General features: G+C 50.8%; 1 protein-coding gene across 6 annotated transcripts in view; it reads right to left on the bottom strand.

Moving 5' to 3' along the window:
- TMEM8B (transmembrane protein 8B) overlaps positions 1-20,370 on the bottom strand; it is a 41,195-nt gene that overhangs the window by 6,976 nt on the left and 13,849 nt on the right. For 2 of the 6 annotated variants that reach the window (XM_027614798.2, XM_027614797.2), the window contains exons 2-10: positions 14,939-15,128; positions 14,380-14,587; positions 8,226-8,359; positions 7,627-7,895; positions 6,688-7,013; positions 3,606-3,699; positions 3,296-3,419; positions 3,069-3,211; positions 2,656-2,834 (exon numbers count right to left, since the gene is read on the bottom strand). In XM_027614798.2, coding sequence (XP_027470599.1) covers positions 2,656-2,834; positions 3,069-3,211; positions 3,296-3,419; positions 3,606-3,699; positions 6,688-6,966 — 819 coding nt within the window. In that variant the 5' untranslated portion in view covers positions 6,967-7,013; positions 7,627-7,895; positions 8,226-8,359; positions 14,380-14,587; positions 14,939-15,128. Of the gene's footprint in view, positions 1-2,655; positions 2,835-3,068; positions 3,212-3,295; positions 3,420-3,605; positions 3,700-6,687; positions 7,014-7,626; positions 7,896-8,225; positions 8,360-14,379; positions 14,588-14,938; positions 15,129-19,417; positions 20,273-20,370 lie in introns of those variants that run through there. The other 4 variants (XM_027614801.2, XM_027614796.2, XM_027614799.2 and 1 more) reach the window with 4 other exon arrangements.

The following is a 20,370-nucleotide window of genomic DNA, read 5'->3' on the forward strand; positions in this document are numbered from 1 at the left end:
TGTAACATATTTTGCATTTTTAATATTTTACATATTTACACTCTAAACTCTTGAAGAACAAACCTACTGTCTGCTCCCATGCCCTGGATAGGAATCGATGCACTACTCCCAGCTGTAGACTGTCCTGGCTTTGAAGACAGGGAAGAAGACTGTCATCTACGTCCTGGTACTGTTACCTGCAATATGACCAGTGGGTCCTTTTTTTTTTTTTAAAGATTTTATTTATTTATTCATGAGAGACAGAGAGAGACAGAGAGAGAGAGAGGCAGAGGGAGAAGCAGGCTCCCCACTGAGCAGGGAGCCCGATGCGGAACTCGATCCCAGGACCCTGGGATCATGACCTGAGCCGAAGGCAGACGCTTAAGCATCTAAGCCACCCAGGCGCCCCTGACCAGTGGGTCCTTAAATGGAGACTGTTGAGGAATGAAGTAAGTCTAAACTAAGTAAAGAATGAGAAAGGAAGAGCAATGGGGAACCTGCCCAGGAAAACTGGATGACCAGTAGCTCTACATTTTGGCCCATGTGGAAAAAGAAGAGGAGTTAGAACAAGACTTCAGGCAATACCACAGAGCCAGCATCTTTTCCTTGATCTTTTGATTATCCTATTCTTTTTCTTAAGCGAGCTCCACACCCAACATGGGGCTTGAACTCACAAGCCGAGATCAAGAGTCGCATGCTCTACTGACTAAGCCAGCCAGGCGCTCTGCTTATTATCCTCGTTAAGAAAGTGGAAGCTCTCTGGGGCGCCTGGGTGGCTCAGTCGTTGAGCATCTGCCTTCGGCTCAGGTCATGATCCCAGGGTCCTGGGATCGAGCCCCGCATCGGGCTCCCCGCTTGACGGGAAGCCTGCTTCTCCCTCTCTACTCTCCCTGCTTGTGTTCCCTCTCTCACTGTCTCTCTCTCTCTGTCAAATAAATAAATAAAATCTTTAAAAAAAAAAAAAAAAAGTAAGTGGAAGCTCTGTATGTGACGTCAGCCACTGTAGGCTCCTCTGGTGTTCCAGCTGGGGAAAAGGTCTTTTCTTTCAAGGACGATTTGCCATTGTATCCAGAATATAAGGAGTCATCTGGTACTAAACACTCTAGAGCCAACGTCCAGGATGCTTGTGCAAAGTGCAGAATGAACACACTCTCCCCACATGTTCCAGGCTCCTGATACACTTAGGTACTGTTACTGATTGTGACTCCTATTAGACCTGCATGCAGCCAAGAGTAGGCTGGTGGAGCAGCTGTTGCTATAGGATTTGGTGAGCCACAGTATAAAGGTCATCTGGCAGTTTAAAAAAAAAAAAAAGGAGGGAGAGAGAAAGTGTCTGCTATAAAAATAGAATGAAGCACTGTCAGAGCAGGTCTAAAAAGGGGGACAGCCAAGCAAAATTAGAGTGTGCTCTTCTCACCCAGCTAAAGAGGAGAAGGTCTCTCTACACAGCTTGGTTCTAGCCTCCTCTTCCTCATCTGTGCATGAACATCCTGGAGGACCCGACAACATGTCCCTCAGTTTCAGAGCATTCACCCCCCCCCCCACTTTCTACTAAATGGTAAGTAGGATTTTTGCAATTTGGACATACGTCTGATCTATTAATGCTGAACAAAAGGGAAGCACATATTGGTTTTTGTGATATTCCTGTTGCCAAGACATGAAGAGTCTGAGTCCATCTAAGATTTTTGCAGGGCTCATAGGCAGGCACTGTATGTCATGAGATGCCAAGAGCCCAGAGATGAGCTGAAAAGATCCCCAGATGCAGCATCTCAAGGGGAGAGTCTACACGGGGGTTAAGTCACATTAGCAGACTCTCCTCTACCTTTTCCTTATACTATTTATGAAGCTTGCTGGTAATGTGAACTTTTCTGATTATGGAGGAGTGGGAAAACACAGAGAAGGGACCGTGGACATTCTGTAATGGGAAGGGAAGAATTTAAAACTATATTAAGCTTCATCAAAATATGTTCCTTTGAGCTGGAATTTTATATCACACTGACACTTCCCATGTTGTCTCAGGACATAGTTGAGTCCATAAAATTTCTTAGGATCCCAAGGGCCAGAATGTTCTATAAATTACCCAGTTATAGAGATCCTCTCTGTCTTCCAAAAGTCCCCATAAGAAATCCAGGAGGCCCTGGTGACTGAATGGGGAGACACCTTTTCATACCATAAGAAAGAACAAGCTAAAGATACAGAAATGCCCAGTACAATGAAGAACATGGGCACAGTATAGCTAACCCTCACATCATGAGAGATCAAAGTGAAGACTCCATATAGAAACATGGGAGAAAGTACAGATCTCTTGTCACCATAAGGAGGAGAAAAGGGGAAGTTGTAGACACCATTCCATACTGTAGCACAGCCAGTATATTGAGGTAAAGGTCCCCGTGGCCCTCAGTGTGTGAGACAGCTGGAGACCACACACTATTTCAAGCGGCTGTTGGTTATCTTAAGTTACAAACAGCCCTGTTCATTTAGCCTGATGTGCCTCACAAAAATTACCATATTCTCGGCGTGCCGTGACACTGCTGTAGAAGACACTGTGAGGAGGCAGACATCCTCAAGTAATGAAGGAGTAGACATCCTCAAACCCGTGGAAAACACAGTGGAAATGCAGACCCTCACCCATCACCATAAGTAAGGACTCGGTGAAGACACAGGTGCACCGCATACCGTGGAGAAGAACATGGTGAAGGTATAGACAGCAGCTTCCAGCACATATCGGCTCCGAATGGCCAGGACCACGGGTGGCAAAAACATGAGGTTGCTCAGGCAGAGCAGTAGCGTAGACAGCAGCTGGAATCCATAGGTGAGCGCATCTGCACTGTCGGTGCAGCCCCAGCCCCTCCACCCTGCGAGTAGGGAGGGCGCAAGGTGGAAGGTGGAAGAGGGCCCAGGGCAGCCACAGGTTCGGCACTCCTGCTGGGGGCCTCTCGCCAGGCCCTAGACATTGCCAGGGAAGGGTGGTCTCCACCCTCCCACTCTCTCCAAACCCATCCTCATTTCAAGGTGCCTCCGCCCGTCCATGCAGCCCCTCCAACCCAGGAAGCCCGCCCACGGCTCCCTCACCAGCCCAGCCCGCTCACCGGCCTTGCACTCGCAGGCCGCGTACAGGTAGTTGTGCGTGCGCAGCAGCTTGCACTGGCCGTAGGGCCCACAGTCGTCCACGCAGGGGGAGAGGAAAGTGCGCAACCGCACCTCGGCCGTCGCGTTCCGGCACCGCACGTACCTGCGCGCACACACAGCGGGCGGTCAGCCGGGTCCCAAACGGCTCCTTCCCCAGGTCGGCCCCGCCCTGCCCCGCCCCGCTCACCGAGGCCCCACCCCGCACAGGGAGCGCAGGGTCAGGAACCAGGTCCCAGTCTGTGGGAAAGGGATTCGCAGCCTGGCCACTCTGGAAGTGGCACTGACGGAGAGGAGGAAGCCAGCCAGGGACTCTTAGGGGAGAAGGGAGAAGAGGGGGTATCAGCGAGAGGGAGGAGGAGTCAGTGTGGGGTCAAGACCTAAAGAACCTTCACCCACCTGACCATATTTCCCTAGCCCATCCTTCCTCCATACCATCCCCCACTGTGCCCAGCCCCCGAGTTAAAGCCTCTTGTGCTTCCCCCATTCCTCACTCCCACCTTTAGAACAGGTCACCGCTGCATCCCCTAGGCTCAAGGGCACCTCGTGAGTCAGGCATCCAAACACCGTCACATTTTCCTGGAGCAGGGAGCTCTGGGGAGGGCAGGTATGAAAACGAAGAGGTCACACCCTCCAGACCCTACCACCACCCCACCGCCCCCAGACTCCTACACCTGTTAACACCTCTCCAGAAACCCCTCCGGGAGCTCACTGGACATCCCATTCCTACAGGTTCTCTCCACACCGAAGCCTGCCTTTCTCTTTCTCCCTCTTTCTCTTTCTCTGTCCTTCTCTCTCTTTTCTCCCTCTCTCCCTCTCTCACCCCTATTCTTAGAAAAACTGGAGAACACCAGATCCTCCACAGCAGAGATCTTTCAAAGACTGATGAGAAGGCAAGGCCCAGTTCTGAATGCTGTCATTGAGCAGAATTGTTTAAACTCTGTCCAGACAAGAGAGAACACCCTCTTTCAGTCCCATCTAGCTTACCGGGGTGGGGGGGGGGAGCGAGAGGGGGGCTGTTGCTGGATGTAGAAACTAGTTGCGAACAAAGGAAACTGTGAGGTTTTCAATCATCTTCACTTGGGTCTGAAGGCAGGAGGAGTGTAAAGAAATGTACTCTTCCCCAGGTAAAATGATCCTAGGTACTGAACAGCGGTAATAGAATGCCTGGGGGGTTAATGTAGCAACCTGTCTGGGATTTAAAGAAACCAGATATCCACAGGATTATGTAAGGAGTGTCTACAAGAATAAAAGTAACAGAATGCCATAAGCTCACCTCATTCAAAAAGGATTTGATATAGCTTATTAAATGCATATAATAGGATAAAATAAATGCATGAGGGAAATTTAAAAATCAAGATAAAAAAAATAAAGTCTGTCCCTAGATGTGAGCCATATATTTGATGCTAACTTCCAAGCAACCAAAGCAAAAAAAAAATGAAACATAATGAGTTACCAGATTTTATCTTACGAGTCCATAAGATAAAATTTAATTAGAATCTCAAGAGAAGCACAGCATCCAAACCGGTCGTTCTCAGGAAAATTCTCATCAAAGAAGCACTGTGTTCTGTCATGCATCCTGTCCTCAACCACAAGAGTAAATTTCATACAACTTGCTTATAATTTCCCTCAATGCAAGCCAGGGTAATATACCAAAGTATTATACCATAAAAGTCATTCTAGTTGGAAGCCAAAGGGGGGAAAATGTCCTCTAGGTATGCAGTTCTCTGATCCAAATGTTCAGTTCTTGATTCCAAGGGGAAAAATCAAAGTACTCGGAGGGAAAAATCAGAGTAGATGAGCCAATATATCTTTCAGAATAAATATAATGGGCTGTTTGAGGTGTGTAACAAGTATCATGGCATGCAGATGGGTGTAATATAAGCAGATGAATGCACAAAGGGACAGGGTGAGAGGTTGCAGGGGGGTTGGGCCTCTACTCTCAAGATACTGAGGAAGAACAAGTATGGGTCTTACTGGTCTCTGAAACAGGCTCTATCGTTTCAAGGTCAAATCAAGACCTCACTGTCACAGCCCAAAGGCAGTAAGAGTCACAGAGAATTTGAGTACGGAGATAAGGAATGTCTTTGGGCTTAAGAATCTGATCTGTCCTGACCAGCAGGAGGACTAAAAAGTTCTGAGCCATGTCCTACAAAAGACCACATCTAGACACAGACCAGGTCTCAGGTTGGCTGACAGGGAAATGGTGCCTGCCTCCAGAGCTGGGGAATAGTACATAAATTACTGGATCAATGTCAATTTAAGACAGTCACTAATGGCCTGACACAGGGCTCTGCCCTAAGCCCAGTCTTATTCAATGCTGAAAATAATAACTAAGAGGTACAGAAGGTTGGCTTTTCAAGTGTGTGAATTACATAAAGCAGGGAAAACCCAAGACCCAAACTAGTACTAGGCAATGCCTCAAAGATGGACATAAATGCTTTCACTGAAGTTAAAAAGTTCACTGCAAAAATACAAGGTGGGAATTGGCAGGAGTTCACATGAACCAGCTCCCGGCACAAAAATGTGTGTGTCCCTTAGTGACGAGTAGATAAACACAGAAGTTAATGTGGAAAAAGGACTGAGAAGACACACAGTTTTAGGTCTTCTTCAATTTTCCAAAGTTTTTACATGTGATCCTATTACTTTTATAATAAAAAAGTAAATGTATACAACTGGTTTGAAGAAAATAAAAAGAAAAAAGGAAAAGACTCTGAAATCTTAGTTCACCACAACCCCAGGTGATCCCCCAGTGTGATGTGGCAGCTCAAAGAGGGAACGTGACCTCAGGCCGCACAAACATCGCCTGCCACCCTGGTCAGACCCCCTTGGATCACTTATCTCAGAGGCCCTAGGACCAGAGGAGACAGCGGAAGATGGGGAGAGGTCTAAGATGCTGAGGTTGTTCAGCTATGGGGAGGTGAGGGGCATCTGAAGGGCTACGTAACGGGATAGGAATGTAACAGCTGTACCACACTGAAGATGCAAAATAATAGGGGAAACTGTGCAGGGAAAGAGGGGGGGATATGGGAACGCCCTGTACTTTCTGCCCAATTTCTCTGTAACCTTAAAACTCCTCTGAAAAAATCAAGTCTATTAATTTAAAAAAAGAAAAGAAAAACAAAAAGGACAAGGATAGATTCACTGGATATAGCTTCCGGAGCAAAACAGAGACCGGTGGGCAGAAATCCCGGAGGCAGATTTTCATGGAATGTCACGACTTCCTCTAGCAATCAGAGCTGTCTAAACATGGACCGCGTGGCCTCAAGAGGTGGTGAACTCCCCATCACAGAAGCTATGCAAGGAAAGTGAACACCTGCCACAGAGGCCCTTGGGAAGTAGAAGGTTAGCCTGTAAAACTGGGATAACTTAGCCCACTCTGAGTCGCCCTGGCTGACCTAGCCCTATCTGTAGTAGAGTCAACACTCAGGGGAATGTCTGTATGTTTATTGATCAGACTTGGGCTGAGACATTGTCCCTAATCGTAAAGTGGGCCCAAAGCAACCCTGTCATCTTCTCCTTCAAGCTCCCCTCCAGGGCAACCCCCCCGCCGCCGCCTCCCCGTTTTTCCACCAAGAGTACCACATTGAGCTGGAGCTCCAGGCTGAGGACACCTCCGCTGTCCAGCACTGGCAGCAGCCTCAGGGCAAACACTGCGGGGCGCTCAGGGGGCAGGGCCACGCTGGGGCCAAAGAAGATGTAGAAGTGGACAGAGAAGGTGTCCAGCTCATTGCGCAGTGTCGGGCGCACTGGCCAGCAGTGCTCTGGTGGGGTCGTGGCCCCAGGCCCCTCCGCAGAGGCCCCCAGGGATGGCGGCTCTGGGGGCAGTGGCTGGTTGCCCAGTGACTGGGGCATGTTCATGGCAGCTCCAGGGACGAGGACACGGGACAGGCTGGGCTGCGGGCACTCTGTGGGCAGAGGAAATCAGTGCTGGGGACTGCCACCCTCACAAGCCCTGCAGCCCCACCACAAACCAGAGCTGAGCCAGACAGGAATTAGCAAAGAGTAGGGAGGGGATGAGAACTAGAATCAAATGTCCCTTGGAAGTATGGGGCATTCAGGGTCACAAGATAGGGCCCAGGGTGTTCCTAGTGGTCACAACCAACAGAATGTCATGTGGAGGGAGTCAAGGTCATCTCTCCCTCCCCAAGGACAGTGAAGACACTGTAGAAACAGATGATGGGGTCTCTCACTGATTTGCATGGGCTTTGGCAAGGACAGTTGTCCCAGAGGTTTTAGATGCCCCTGCCTACCCCCAGGAAACTGAACGAGATTAAATCAAGGAGAGTAATGAGGTCCCTTAGTTAGCCCCAGTCAAATGCAAAAAATGATCCAAAGGCTTTCCAGTGAATCGAAGCTTCAAGTGGAAGGGCTTTAGGGAGTGTGAAGGAGCCTGGGGGGTTAGGGAGATTATAGGGACAAGGCAGAGGGTCAGTTGAACACAACCACCATGGCTGCCTCTTCCCAGCCACAGATGTCGGCAACAGGCTGAGTGGCCAAGGCAGATGTGGGGCTTCTGACCTTGCAACCGCACACACAGCTGGAAGCGGATGGTCCTGCCAGGACCCCGGGATGGGATCTCCACACGCACGTAGACCCAGTGCCCCCAGGGTGGCAGTGCCAGCTCCAGCTGGCACACCGAGGCACCTCCACAGGACAAAGAGCTTGAGTTGTGCAGGGGTGGGGCCTTGGGGCGCAGGCGCAACGTCAGGGGGCAGGCCGATGCCCCGCGGCTCCCCACACACGCCAGCTGTGCTGAAAGCCTGTAAGTAAAGCTGGGCACAAAGACCCTGGGCAGAGGGGAGGTTGGGGGTAAGAAAGTATAGGCGAGAGAGTGAGAGGGACACCAGGCTGAGGCAAACACTCAGGAAGAAGGCGGCACGGAGGGACAGGGAAACAGGAGGGCAGGAGGCCTCTTTGCTTCCTGCCCTCGGGGCCGGGAGAGAGGGCAGCAGGGGTCCAACCCCCCGGGGGCTCGGGGTGGCCCCCGTAGCCCAGGCTGGCCAGTGGAAAAGTAGGAACAGGTAGACAGGCTGAGCAGCCAAAAGAACCCTGTTCCCTGTTTGAAGCCAAGGAAGGAAGAGGGGAAAGGGTCAGGTTTGCGGGAGTATTCGACTTACTTGTAGAGGGCTGAGCGATTGTGGGCCGAGAGGGTTTGCTCTGAGGGACGGCCAGGCACCAGCACAGCAACGTCCAGCAAACGCCGGACAATCAGCTGCGGCTGAAGGAGGTACTGACACTCATCCTGGAGACCCTGAGACAAAAGCAGGAGCGGTGGGAGGAGAGACAGCAAGGGTGCTACCGAAGCAAGGCAAACAGAATCTGCTGACAGGTGGGGGACAAAGCTCCCAGGGCTAGGATTGAGGTCTCTCTAAGCTCTGGGTCCCTCCTGCCTGGTCTCCACGTCTGTCTTTCCAGGTGCATAGGATCTATTCCAAGCCTCTGCACTGGGTGAGGTCTGGGGACGCAAAGCCACGCCCCCCAGACAATCAGGCCTGCACCTCCTCCACTCTAACCCCTCTTCCTGGACACTCCCGGACAGCCCCTCAAGGTAATTTCAAAACACCCCATTTCCCTCCAAGCCCTCAAGAACTTAGAACACTGGCTCTCTTTTGGGGTTAGAAAGCTCCCTGAGGCCTCTAGTCCAAACCCAACCAGCCTTCCTAACCTGAATCTTTCATTTCCTTTATTCCCTACTCGGCCCTCCCAAGTGTTTGTCCAGCCTCTGCATTAACACCCCCCGGGGAAGGGCCACTCTACCTCCTAGGCAATCTCCAGACTGCAGGCAACTTGAAAACAGGAACCTTGTCTTATTTTATTTTTGCTCCCCCAGACATGAAGCCTAATGTAAAGTGCATGCCTCACAGATGAACGTCAACTGAATAAATGAATGAACAAACGAATCAACACAGCTGTGGGCAGCTCTGATGTTTATGAAGCCAGAGCCTGTTTTCTGTCTCCCCTCCTACTGTTCTGCCTCAGGGGACCCACAGATACATCTGCTCCTTCTGAATCAAGCTGGGTTTCTCCTGTTACTGGACACGACAGCCACATCTAAGCTGCTCTTCTCGGTGAGATCCCTGACCCTCGCTGACTGAGTTGGCACCACCCCAGCACGCACGGCCTCCTCACTCCTCAGTGGGCACAGTCCCTTCTGGCCCCTCCTCTGCAGCATCTGCAGCTACCTAAGCCCTCTGATACCAGCAGGTCAGAGGAGGACAGGGCTCCTGATGAGGCTTCTCTGTTCTTCTGGACAAATGGCCTTATGCTGGCCCAAGAAACTGGAGGCCACGGTTTACTTATGTGGTTATTCCGACCGAGACAAACCTCTAAACCTCATTCTGACAGAAGTTCCAGGCTCTGACATCCCTCTGGGTTCCATACCGTGGAACGAGCCAGCCAAGGCACTGACTTCCAGCAAAGCTCCCCAAGGCTGGAAGGAGGGAGGCCTTGATGAGGCCAGGCCAAAGACCTCACTACCCTCTGCCTGGAATTCTTCTGTGCCTCTTGCACCACTGCATCCCCAATGCCCAGCACACTACCTGGCAAATACTAGGCACTAAGAAAATATCCATTGAGTTAAAGAGTGGGTGACAAAAAGAGAGTCCTTTCAGAGAGCTCTTCAACCTACCTAGTTGCTCAAAGACCTCCATCTCTGATACCCAAAGCAGATGTCCTTCATTTTTGGTGTCAAACCCTAAGGACCAGAAATACTACCACAAGTCATCTCATCAACCCCACTTCCTACGGGAGCAATTACCACCACAATAACCTTGCAGTGTGCGAGCCCCAAGGGTGGGAGCTCACACACCGGAGGTGGCCCATTTCCTTGCTGGATGGACAATCCAGGGGGAAGCAACACTTTGCTCTACATCTTTCTTGTTGTTGGCTTAACTGAAGGATCAGTGGACATGACCTCAATGGTTAAAATGTGCTCCTTCCTTAAACTGTATAATGTGCACATCCCTTATTGCAGAGGGAAGCATTCGATCATTGGAGAGCAGGGAAGGTGCAGAGATGCAGCAGCCTTCACCCTGTGATAGGGCCAGAGAAAGGGCACTGGAAGCCAGGTCTTCAGGAGCTGCCAAGGCACAAGCCAAGTGAGAAAGTCCAAACTGAGCCAACATCAGCAGTCATGTAAGGAATGGGGTCAAAGCAAGGACACTTGAGAAACCAGGAGGGCTAAAGTGAGAAGTAGAGTGGGAACTAGTCTGAAAGGAGCAAGGGAGGAAGGCCTTTGACTGAACCCCAGACTGTCCTAGTATGGCGGGCCTGAGTTTCCTGAGGAAGGCCTCAGCAGGGTGGCCAGTGCCAGACTCTGGATAGGGCTTATGGACTAAGATGCCCAAAGACGCCGAGGACAGCCCCTGGCCCACAGTCAGTCAGCACCAAACAACACAGAAGAGTGCCGGACAGCCTGCAGAGGGCAAGAGTGCAAGCAGAGAGATGACTGGGAGGCTACTGCGGTGGCCCTGGAGAAAGCTCAGGGAAGGTTTGCTCAGAATGGAAAGAGAGAAGCAGATGCACTCAGAGCATACTTTAGAAGTAGAATCAACAAGACTTTTTCTTTACGGACTAGCTATAGGGAAATAAAGGGAAAAAAAGAATCAAGTATGACACCTAAATTTGGGGCTTGAGCAAATGGTGAATGGCAGTGCCATTGACTGAGAAGAAGACTAGAGAGAAGAGGCTTGGGCTGGGAGAAGTAAAATGAGAATCAATGAGATTTCCACTTTGGGCTCTGCTTTGATTTGTACATGCTAAGTTTGAGACATTTCTTGGACATTCAATCAGAGATACCAAGCCGTTAAATATAAAGGCTGAGATTTAAAGAAATTATGACTCATGGAATACACTTGGAAAACATAACTTATAGGTGGTATTTAAAACTGGAAACACCTAGCAAGAGAATGGAGAAATAAAAAGGAATAAAAGGAACCGTCTCAGGACCAAACACTGGGGCCCCACAAAATGCACCAAGCAGAGGAGACACGAAGAAAGGAGACAGAGAAGGAGTGGCGGGCAGGAGGCAAATCAGGACAGTTCTATAAAGTCATGAAGGCCACAAGGAGAAAGTGTTTCAAGAAGGAAAGAGTGATAGAAGGAACTAGTTAATAGCTAGTTACTACTTAACTCTGGAGAGAGGAAGTGGGGACTGGAAGGAGTGAAGGGAAGAGGAAGACTTACTTTTCACTGTATGCCTTTTGTACCTTTCGAATGTTGTGCCAGGTGCGTATATTACCTATTCAAGACACAAATATAATAATTTAGAAGGAGGAGGAAGAGCAGAATGAGCACTGTTAGCAGATTTTAATCTCTTCAAATTGAGATACAGAGCTATACTTGGTCTGGTTGATGGATTCAGTCGGATCCTTTCTTCCCTACAATCTGCTTCTTTGCTTTCCTTATCCTTGTTTTCATTACTTGACCTGCTTTCATTTATTTTCAAACCTTGGAGCTGGAAAGAGGAAGCATTTGAGGAGAACTCTGCTCCAGAAATTTGGAAAACTTTCCCCTAATGAGCCAGGTGGTACCTGATGTTACTATAATCCAAAGGTCAGTCCCTCAGTGCAGACTGGGCACCACAGAATGAACACATGGTCCAAGACAGGGAGGGCAAGGCAATGCAGGGCATGGGTCAAGACAGAAGAGGTTGACAGGGAAAAGGGGAAAAGGAAAGGAGAAGTGAGATCGGTTTTGGACCCTATGAATTTGAGAAGATAGCAGAAGAACAATGAAAATTGGCCATGCCACCACTGTGTGCCAGGCTAGTGCCAGGTGCTAGGAATACAGTAGCCAGTGGCATAGACACAGGAGCTTGCAGAAGTGTGGGACCAGAGCTCAGGAGAATGGCGTGGACCAGTAAGTCACTACCCTTTCACAACCTCTTAAAGGTCCCAATCACTCTCAGGATAAAGTTCAAACTTCTAGGTCCTTCATGATCTGGCCTCTGCTCACCCGCCCAGCTCCCTTACCCATTCCAACAACCACTCCACACTGAACAGCTTCAGTTCTCCCCTCTGCGCCTTAGCCCATGCTACTCCCACTACCTGGAATGGCTTCCCTTGCTTTTTCAACATCAGGCCTCACTTCCTGTTTCCTAAAACCACCTCTACCGTATTACCAAACTGAGTTAGCCATCTCTCCTTTGTCCTCTTAAAACACCTCCTGAATCTCACTAATATACATCTTATTTATCTGTGTCCCTCACACCCAAGGTCTGGGACAAAGCAGGTGCCCAAGGACTAAGGTCTGAAGGGAGGTCTGAGCTCATCCCCAAAGCTGAGGAGGGCTGTAGAAACAGTGCTGCCTTCTTATGGTTGGGACTCTTCAGTCCCCACCTGAGGCCAAGCCTCACAGGAAGTCAGAACAACAGTATGAGGAGAAAGCAAGTCAAGAAGATGGAACCCTGGAGGAATGCTCTGGACAATTAATTCACAGGCTGGAGTCTAGGGAATTAACCAGAGAACAAGAATCCTTAGAGGCCAATATAAGATTCCAAAAGATAATCAAATTCTCAGAGAAACCACAGGATGATTCTTGCCCGTCCCTCACCCCCAACCCTCTAGAAGACGCCTTAACTAAAGATCTACATCTCTCATGGTATTCAGGTCTGCTGTCATTCAAGGGCAAGGTGTAACAGTGTCCCCTTGTCTCTGATATCGCCATACCTCAGGAGTTCTGCCAGCTAGCCCTCCAGCTTGCAGTTCTGAGTCCCCAGACCCCACTTGCTAGATCTAGATGCAAATGGCTATGTCAAGGCTGGTTCTGACCTCTCCTAACCAGGCCCCCAGTTCCTCCTACTCATCCAGAAAGGTTTCTGGATAACTAGAGCAGGGCTTCAGAAAGATTTTCCCTGTCAGTTCTCACAAAGAAAATCAGGATCAAAGTTACAATCAGGAATGGGCTCTTTGGGATTTGGCCAAAGACCTAAGGCACTCCTTGGAATAGAATAACCCCTAGTTCTGATGAGAGTCAAGATCTACCCAGAACCCAGAGCCATTTCCAGGTGAGTTCCCAACATGCTGTCATCCACAGGGCTCCCAGGCCTTGACAGGAAATTCTCTGGTACAACCCTCTCAGGAAAGAGAGGCCTATCACTGAGGCCTCAAGTTGCTTCCTCAGCCATAGTTCCCATCGCTGACAACAGCAGACCAGTGCACCTGTCCCTGTACAATTCTCAACTCATTCAAAAGCATCATAACACCTTCTCTGAACACTGCGCTATAGCAGGAGGAGGAGAGGTGAGTCTAGCATGGGCAAAGAGCCACTGTCCTCAAGGAACTCAGCCTGGAGAGATACAGTTGAGTCAAATCTTCCCAACTGGAAATTTCTCAATGGCCAAGTCCCACTAGCTTTCGTGTTCTTCAGCATCCTGTTCTTTAAATCCTTGCTCTGCTTATGCTCATTCCTTCACCCTTACCACTGGCCCCACACATGTGGCCATCCCACTCTGCCAAGGGCCAGCTTATCATACCCTCCCTTCCTGCCAATGGACAAGAGTAAGAAACCTATAGATCCTCTCACTACAAGGAGGCTATCTGGCCTGTACCTGGGAGGGGCAGGAAAACTTTGTGCCATTTCTTTCCCCTCCAAATCAGAATGGAGAAACATACTGACCTTTGAACCTACACTTCAGACTTTAAAAACCTCTGCTCAGTGAAATCAGAGCTGACCTTTGGAGAAAAGGGAAGCAACAGTTGGGATGGACACCAGCTGCCCAAGGCCTCCTTTTAACAGGAAAGGGCTTCCCTGCCCCCAAGTGTTCTCCTATGGTCTTCCAGAGGGCGTAGGGAGCTGAAATTATGATAGAAGAGGAACGTTTTCTCCCAGATGGACCAACAACTGGGCTGGAGCCTATGAGAGTCTGCAGGGCTATCACCAATCAAGATGTAGAACAAGACCAGTCCTGGGTTTGTGCAGCAGCATATGACCAGTCCCTGGCTGGCTTCTGATCACCTTGAATAACCCTTACACCTTCTAACAGGGACACTACTCCACAGTGCCAGGGCCTCTGACCGATTCCAGACTCTGCACTTTCCCTTCAGCTACCTGCACCCACTATGTCCTCCTAAGACTCCCAAATTGCCTTCTACAGATCATGACCTCTGGCCGACCAGGTGAACAGCCGGCCTCTAGCTACGCCCCACCCTAGCCACCCTTATGCTGTTGCCCACCCTGGCACAATGCTGGTATGCCAGGTAGCCTGAGGGGGATTCTGCAGGCATGGAGAAGCAGCTTCGGCCCCTCCTACCCTGGGCAGCATCAACCCACCTTGACAGAGATGTGGCCATGGGCCTGGGGAAGGTGGGCAGCCAAGAACCAGTCCCCAGGTAAGGGGCTGCTGACGTTAAAGATGCCTGAGGTGCGGTTGGGCAGTGTCCAGCTGAGGGTCAGTGAGAAAACCCCAGGCACAGCCGTGTCCCCTGGGAAGTGTGTGTGCAGGGGATTGATGACAGGGGGTGCCCCGGACCGGAAATACCTGGGGGACCAGAATGAGGAGAGGAAGACAACAGGCAATGGGGTGGGAGATGGGAAATGGGGAAAAGAAAGAACTGTCACTCATCACCAATAACACAAGTGAATTCCCTATACTGATACATACAGCAAAGTGGTTCCAAGTCAGGAGTCAGGGCATAAAGAGTAAAAGGTCAGCTCAGGCTCTCACACAGTCAAACAGTAGTCAGGAGCCAGAGGTCCCTCACTCAGTCACACTTCAATCTGGACATAGGTGAGGGGTTGGGTCAGTTTAGATACTCATACAGTCACACTTTAGCTTGGAAAGTGCTCTGGAGTTGGAGGTGGGGGTCAGGATGTTAACTCGGACACTCACACAGTCACACTTTGGTCTGGGCAGTGGTCCCCAAAGGTTCCCCCCTGCTCCTTGAAGATGATGAGGTTCCAAACAGCCAGGAATGTGTCCTCGGGAACATGGAAGTGGAAGAGCTCGGTGCTGGCAAAGGAGCGGAAGGGACTCAGCTTGCGGGGTGAGCAGGTGGAGTAGTCAGTCAGGAAGAGGCCTCCTGAGGAGCAGGCAAGAGAGAAAGGAGCAGGGTAGGACACAGGGCACTTTTGTTAAGCAACAGGAATAGCACCAACTCAACAAATATTCTCCTCTGAGCCAGGAGCTGGGGCTCATGCTGCCCTAGCCATCTGCTTTACTCCTTATAATGACCTTGGGAAAAATGACCTGTTTTTACAGATAAGGAAACTGAGGCTCAAACCTAGACCAAACTGAGGATTCAAACTTAGATCTATCTACATCCCAAACCAGGACCCTTTATATGCCCCCACAGCTGTCCCTCACTGAGGAGTCATTGTTCTCTTCTCAGCAAGCTTAACAAAACAGAGGCGTGAATGGCGTGTGTTGGGGTGGGGTGTGGGGGACATGGGCTCTTTGGCCACTGAGCAGGCTAGAACTCCACCTGTGGAGCTTGGGAGTCAGCACTGAATGTGTAACTTCCTTGTTTATTTTCTTCCCCTTTCTGTTCCCCTGTGGTTCCAGGAGCAGTAAAAACCCTCAGAAGCTTCACAAAAACTGTCTGTATACTGGCTCAGGGCAGGAGGGGGAAGGGGAAAGTGTGGTGAGGATGCAAGGGGCCTGCCTGGGTGGCAGAGGCAAGAACAGGAGCTGGTAGGCCACCATGAGAACTCGCAGGAGAGGAGGGGAGTCATCAGGCCCTGCAGGATTCAGAATGAGCAACCAGAGGGCGTTTCCCCAGAGGGAGGCCCGGTGAGGCAGTCAGCTGGGACTCAGTAGAATCTCAAACCACTTGGAAATATTCACACTTGGGGTTGGGGGTACTGGTTATCTCTAACTGAAGTGCCAAGATACAAGTACCTGATCGTGGTTGTTCAGAGCAGAGCCAAGGTGAGCAAAAAAGTCTGGTGTCAGCAGCTCTCCAGGCAAACGCATGGGCACTAGGACTGCCGTGACAGTGAAAATAACCCAGTAGCTCAGCTGCATAGAAGAGTGTCCCAGATGGCAGGCAAAGTTCTGGAGAATCTGACTGCTCTGGAGACCTAAGATCAGCCCTAGAGAAGCACAGAAGCATGCCCCCAGGACAGATGAGAAGGCTGGGAACTCCAGCAGCTTCAGGACAGAGCAGGGGGTAGAGGGAAGACCGTGAAGGGGAGTTTTCAGCCAAACAGGAAATACACACAGGGCTTACCTAGTCTGACAATCTCCCTTCCAGAAATGGGAGCTATAACTCAAGATGAGGTATTTGGAATAAGAGAGAAAGAGGCATCTGGGAAAGGGAGCCTACTGAAGGAGGGAACACAGGTAAGGAAGGCACCACTGAACTTCAAGGTCACCCTGCAGGGAGCTGCCCTAAGTATATAGAGGCCACTGGCCCTAGACTGGCCTATGCTCATCTTCAAAGCCATGGCTAGACCCAAGGACTAGTCAGTCCAGTTCAGACCACATGATGGGCCTCAACGGTCAGCAAGGAAAACCTGCCACCTTTGCGAGCTGAGCAATGAATGATAACAGAGGCAGAAAGCCAAGAGCTGAATAGCCTGGCTGCTATTGTTTACAAGAAAGTGGAGCTCTGGAGCACCCTCTGCTGGGGTTAGGGGAGAGCTTCTCCTCCCCAAAGCTGGTACCAGGGATGGGTCATCGGATGGGCCACTGCTATTGTGAGGAAGAAATGTTGGCCAGTCCCCCAGTGCAGACCCTCAGAGAACTGGTGGTGAAAAGCAGCTAATGACTTTTGGGAAACAATGGATAAGCACAAAGTACAAAAGTACAAGTACAAAAAACCCTTGTGATTCAAAGGAACATGGCATGGCCTGGAGAACTGGGAAATTGGTTAAGCCACCCGAAAAGTGGCCAGGGGCTACAGAGGTCACAGAATGGGCTAGTGGGAAAGGGAGTGAGCAGCAACTGGACATGGTGGGAGGAGCCTAGAAGTTCTGAGGGCAGATGCTTGAGAAAGTGTCTACAGCCCCATTCACTCCAAGCTTTGGTTTGGCATTTCACAATGGCCTACAGAGCTGTGTCCCAGAGGAAGCATGAGTAAAGCCCTAGTCAAGCCCAGACGAACCCGTCCTGGATGCTCAATACTTCCACATGAAGCTAGGGTGATTCTCCACCACCATCTGAAACATACATGCACACGCAGATGCACACACACACGCACACACACAAATACACACACAGGCAGAGGCTGGCCCTGCTAGTGATAGCGCTAGGTGGAACAAAAGGCGACTTCCTGGGATGGCAAGGCACCCCTGGGCTATGCAACTATAGTCAGCTGAGCCCAAGGAAAAGACCCAAGGATTGGGGTAGACCAGGAGACCCAGGAGGTACCTTCCATTCCTAAAATGAGACTGAAGCCAACGATAAACATTTATTAAGGCTACGCTATGTGCTCTGATGGTCCCGTGACACTGCCAGCCTCTCCTCAGGTGAAACCTGTCACCACCACCAGGTCACAGAGCAACCCTGCAGGCCAGGCCACAGCAACCAAGGCAGGAATTATTAACACACAGGGCAGCCCTTACTTAGTAGAGCCTATTCAGAGCTCTTTTCCAACTTCATTACAATTCTCCCCAAAGCACCTGAACCTGCTTCTGGACAATCGTCTTCTAATCCACATCTTTCAGCTTCCTACTGTTCTGTGGCTGTCAGTCACCTTTCTCCCTTAGCCAGCCAAGGCTTGCTCAATGGGCTCGTGAACAAAGAAGCCATGGTGGCAGGGATGGACACTACGAATTGGGCCCAACAGTAGATTCTCCCTCACCTAAACTGAAAAACTGGCCTGGTTATTACCTCTACTGAGTGCCTGATTTGCCAGCAGCAGTCATCAACACTGAGCCCCTCTACAGCTCCTTCCTTCAAAGAGTCAGGCTAGGGGCACATGGATTACTCCTATATGTTGTGGGAGGCAGCAAACACTGCCTCCAACTAAGAAATCCATTTGGAAGGTGACACTTCAGTGATCTGTCTATAGGAGGAGTAAGAATTGCTGAAGAGGAACATGTGTGGCCACAACATGTACTCTCCCCTTCACGCAATCACATAGGCACTCAGAGGACACTCAGGGGCTCCCATGCATGCCAAAGAACATACTAACACATAAGCATGTATACACACTGCACATGACAAGCATTCCCACAGACCCCTCAGGTACACAAACACATAGGTACCCAGATGCCAGTGAACATACATATAGAGCTTGGACACCTCTGCAGCGGCATAACCTTTGGCATGTACCAATCTTCTCAAGTTTATACACTGAACTAGGCCCCCAAAGCTCACTGAAACCCAACTCCCACCCAGTTGCTCTGTTATTATTGCCAGACTCCCTTAGGTATATCTCCATCTTATCTAGAGTGCCAGAGGGGATTGGAGGCTAAGGCTGTGAAGACCACAGTCATCTCCTTAAGATGGGGCCAACTTTATGGCATATCTCCTACAGCCAGGAACCCCGCCTGCTCCCACATTCCACCCATTAAGAAGTTGGACCTCCCCCTCTCCGAATCACTTCCTCCCTGGATGGTGGTCCTAGGCTGACAACTGGCAAATGAGGAAGCCCCACTGTGGGCAGACATGGGAGAGGACAGGTTGTACTTTGAGTCTTCTCTCAACTGGGTCTATTTTCCTATTAGGCATATGTTGCATTGAAAAAAAAAAAAACACTAGTATAAAACAGGAATTTGGAAACTTTTTTTAGACCCAGTACTACCATGTACAAGCTGTATGACCTTGGGAAAACTGCCCCCAACTAAGCCTCAGTTTCCCCATCTATAAAATGGCCCTCTATATTTCAAGACTGCTCTAGAAGTGTCAGGAATTATTCTTCAGCAAAACAAACTTATCTGGAACAAGACTCATTACAAGAAGAAAACTAACCCATGTCCAACTGTTTGCTACATGTTGTTTTCAAAACTGTTTTCTTAACCCTGTTTTAATGCATGCCCAATATCTCAAAGTTTAGGCTAGAACTTCCCACACTGGACCAGAGGCTCTCTGATATAGGATCATGTCTCCCCCATCAAACTTCCCTTGCAGAAGAAGTTCCAAGTTTCCTTCCTTGGAAAAGCAAGAGTCAAAGCAGGGTCAGGATGGCCACCAGGAAAGAAAACCTTGGAGTCTCTGTCCTGGGGACTATTAGGCACCTGCTGAGCCTCAAGCCCACAGTTTCCTCTCTTCTGACCCTCCCAATTTCTCTCAGTTGTGTAAGACCTCTCTCCTCCCTATTTCTCCCGACTTCTTCCCCAAAGATCTAGTTGCCCAGGTCCCATCTCTCCTGAATCCCTCCAGTCCACCCCTCCCTGCCTCAGTGCTTCCTGCTTCTGCACTCACCAGCCCCTGGGCCAAGGACAGAGAACAGCAACAGCAGCAATAAGGCTGGCGGCAGCTGGAGCCCAGACCTGAGTCGAGGCTGGGAGAGGGGCAGGGTATGAGAGAGGGGGGTGGGTAGTGGGAGAGACTTGGGTAAACACAGAGATGAGGGCAAAGGCTGAGATAATGGATTGGGCTGTGCTGGGCACTGGGGCTTGAACAAGGGCAGGGAATGGGATTGAAGGAGGGGCTGTAATGGGGACTGGGGCAAGGGCAGGGTTTGGGCCCCGGGTTTAAGCAAACATTGGGAATGGGGTTGGGACAGGGTTTCGGCTGGGATTTGTGACAGGAGGTGGAACAAGGGCAGAGGAGGGGTTGGGGGCCAGGACAGGCACAGGGACTGGGACTGGAGGGGGGGCCTGGGTTGGGATTCGGATCTGGGTGTTCGCTGGGACCCAGGCCGGGGCAGGGGCCGATTTGGGAAGCGGGGCGAGGGCGGGGCTGGGGGCCAAGGGCTGGACGAGGATAGGACGAGGGGCCGGGACCAGGGCTGGGCCATGGCCCGGGGCGGGGGCGGGGCCGGACAGGCCAGCGCGGGGTGAGCGCAGAGCTGACCCACGGCTCCGCTCCCCACCCCCAGGGGGGTGGCTTTCGGTGTCCTCGTGGGCCCGGGGTCGGGGTCAGGCCGGCTAAGGCCGGGCCGGGGACCTGGGTAGGAGTTCAGGCCTGGGCGACTCCGGGCTGCGCTGGACCGGCGACAACCAGGCCCCGCGGCGGCGGCCTCTGTCTGACGTAGTTATGACGCTCCGCCCATCTATCAGCTCGATTGGTTCTTGCCAGTAAAGCCCACCCCCTGCCCTATTCTATTGGTCTCCAACTTGATTCTGCGGGCCGAGGACAGACTCCGCCCCAGCCCCAGCTTCTTGATCCCCTTTCTCACCCCAACCTCGGAACGCCGATGCTAACCTCAGATC

The sequence above is a fragment of the Zalophus californianus genome, chromosome 13, assembly GCF_009762305.2.
Source record: "Zalophus californianus isolate mZalCal1 chromosome 13, mZalCal1.pri.v2, whole genome shotgun sequence".
NCBI classification, from domain to species: domain Eukaryota; kingdom Metazoa; phylum Chordata; class Mammalia; order Carnivora; family Otariidae; genus Zalophus; species Zalophus californianus.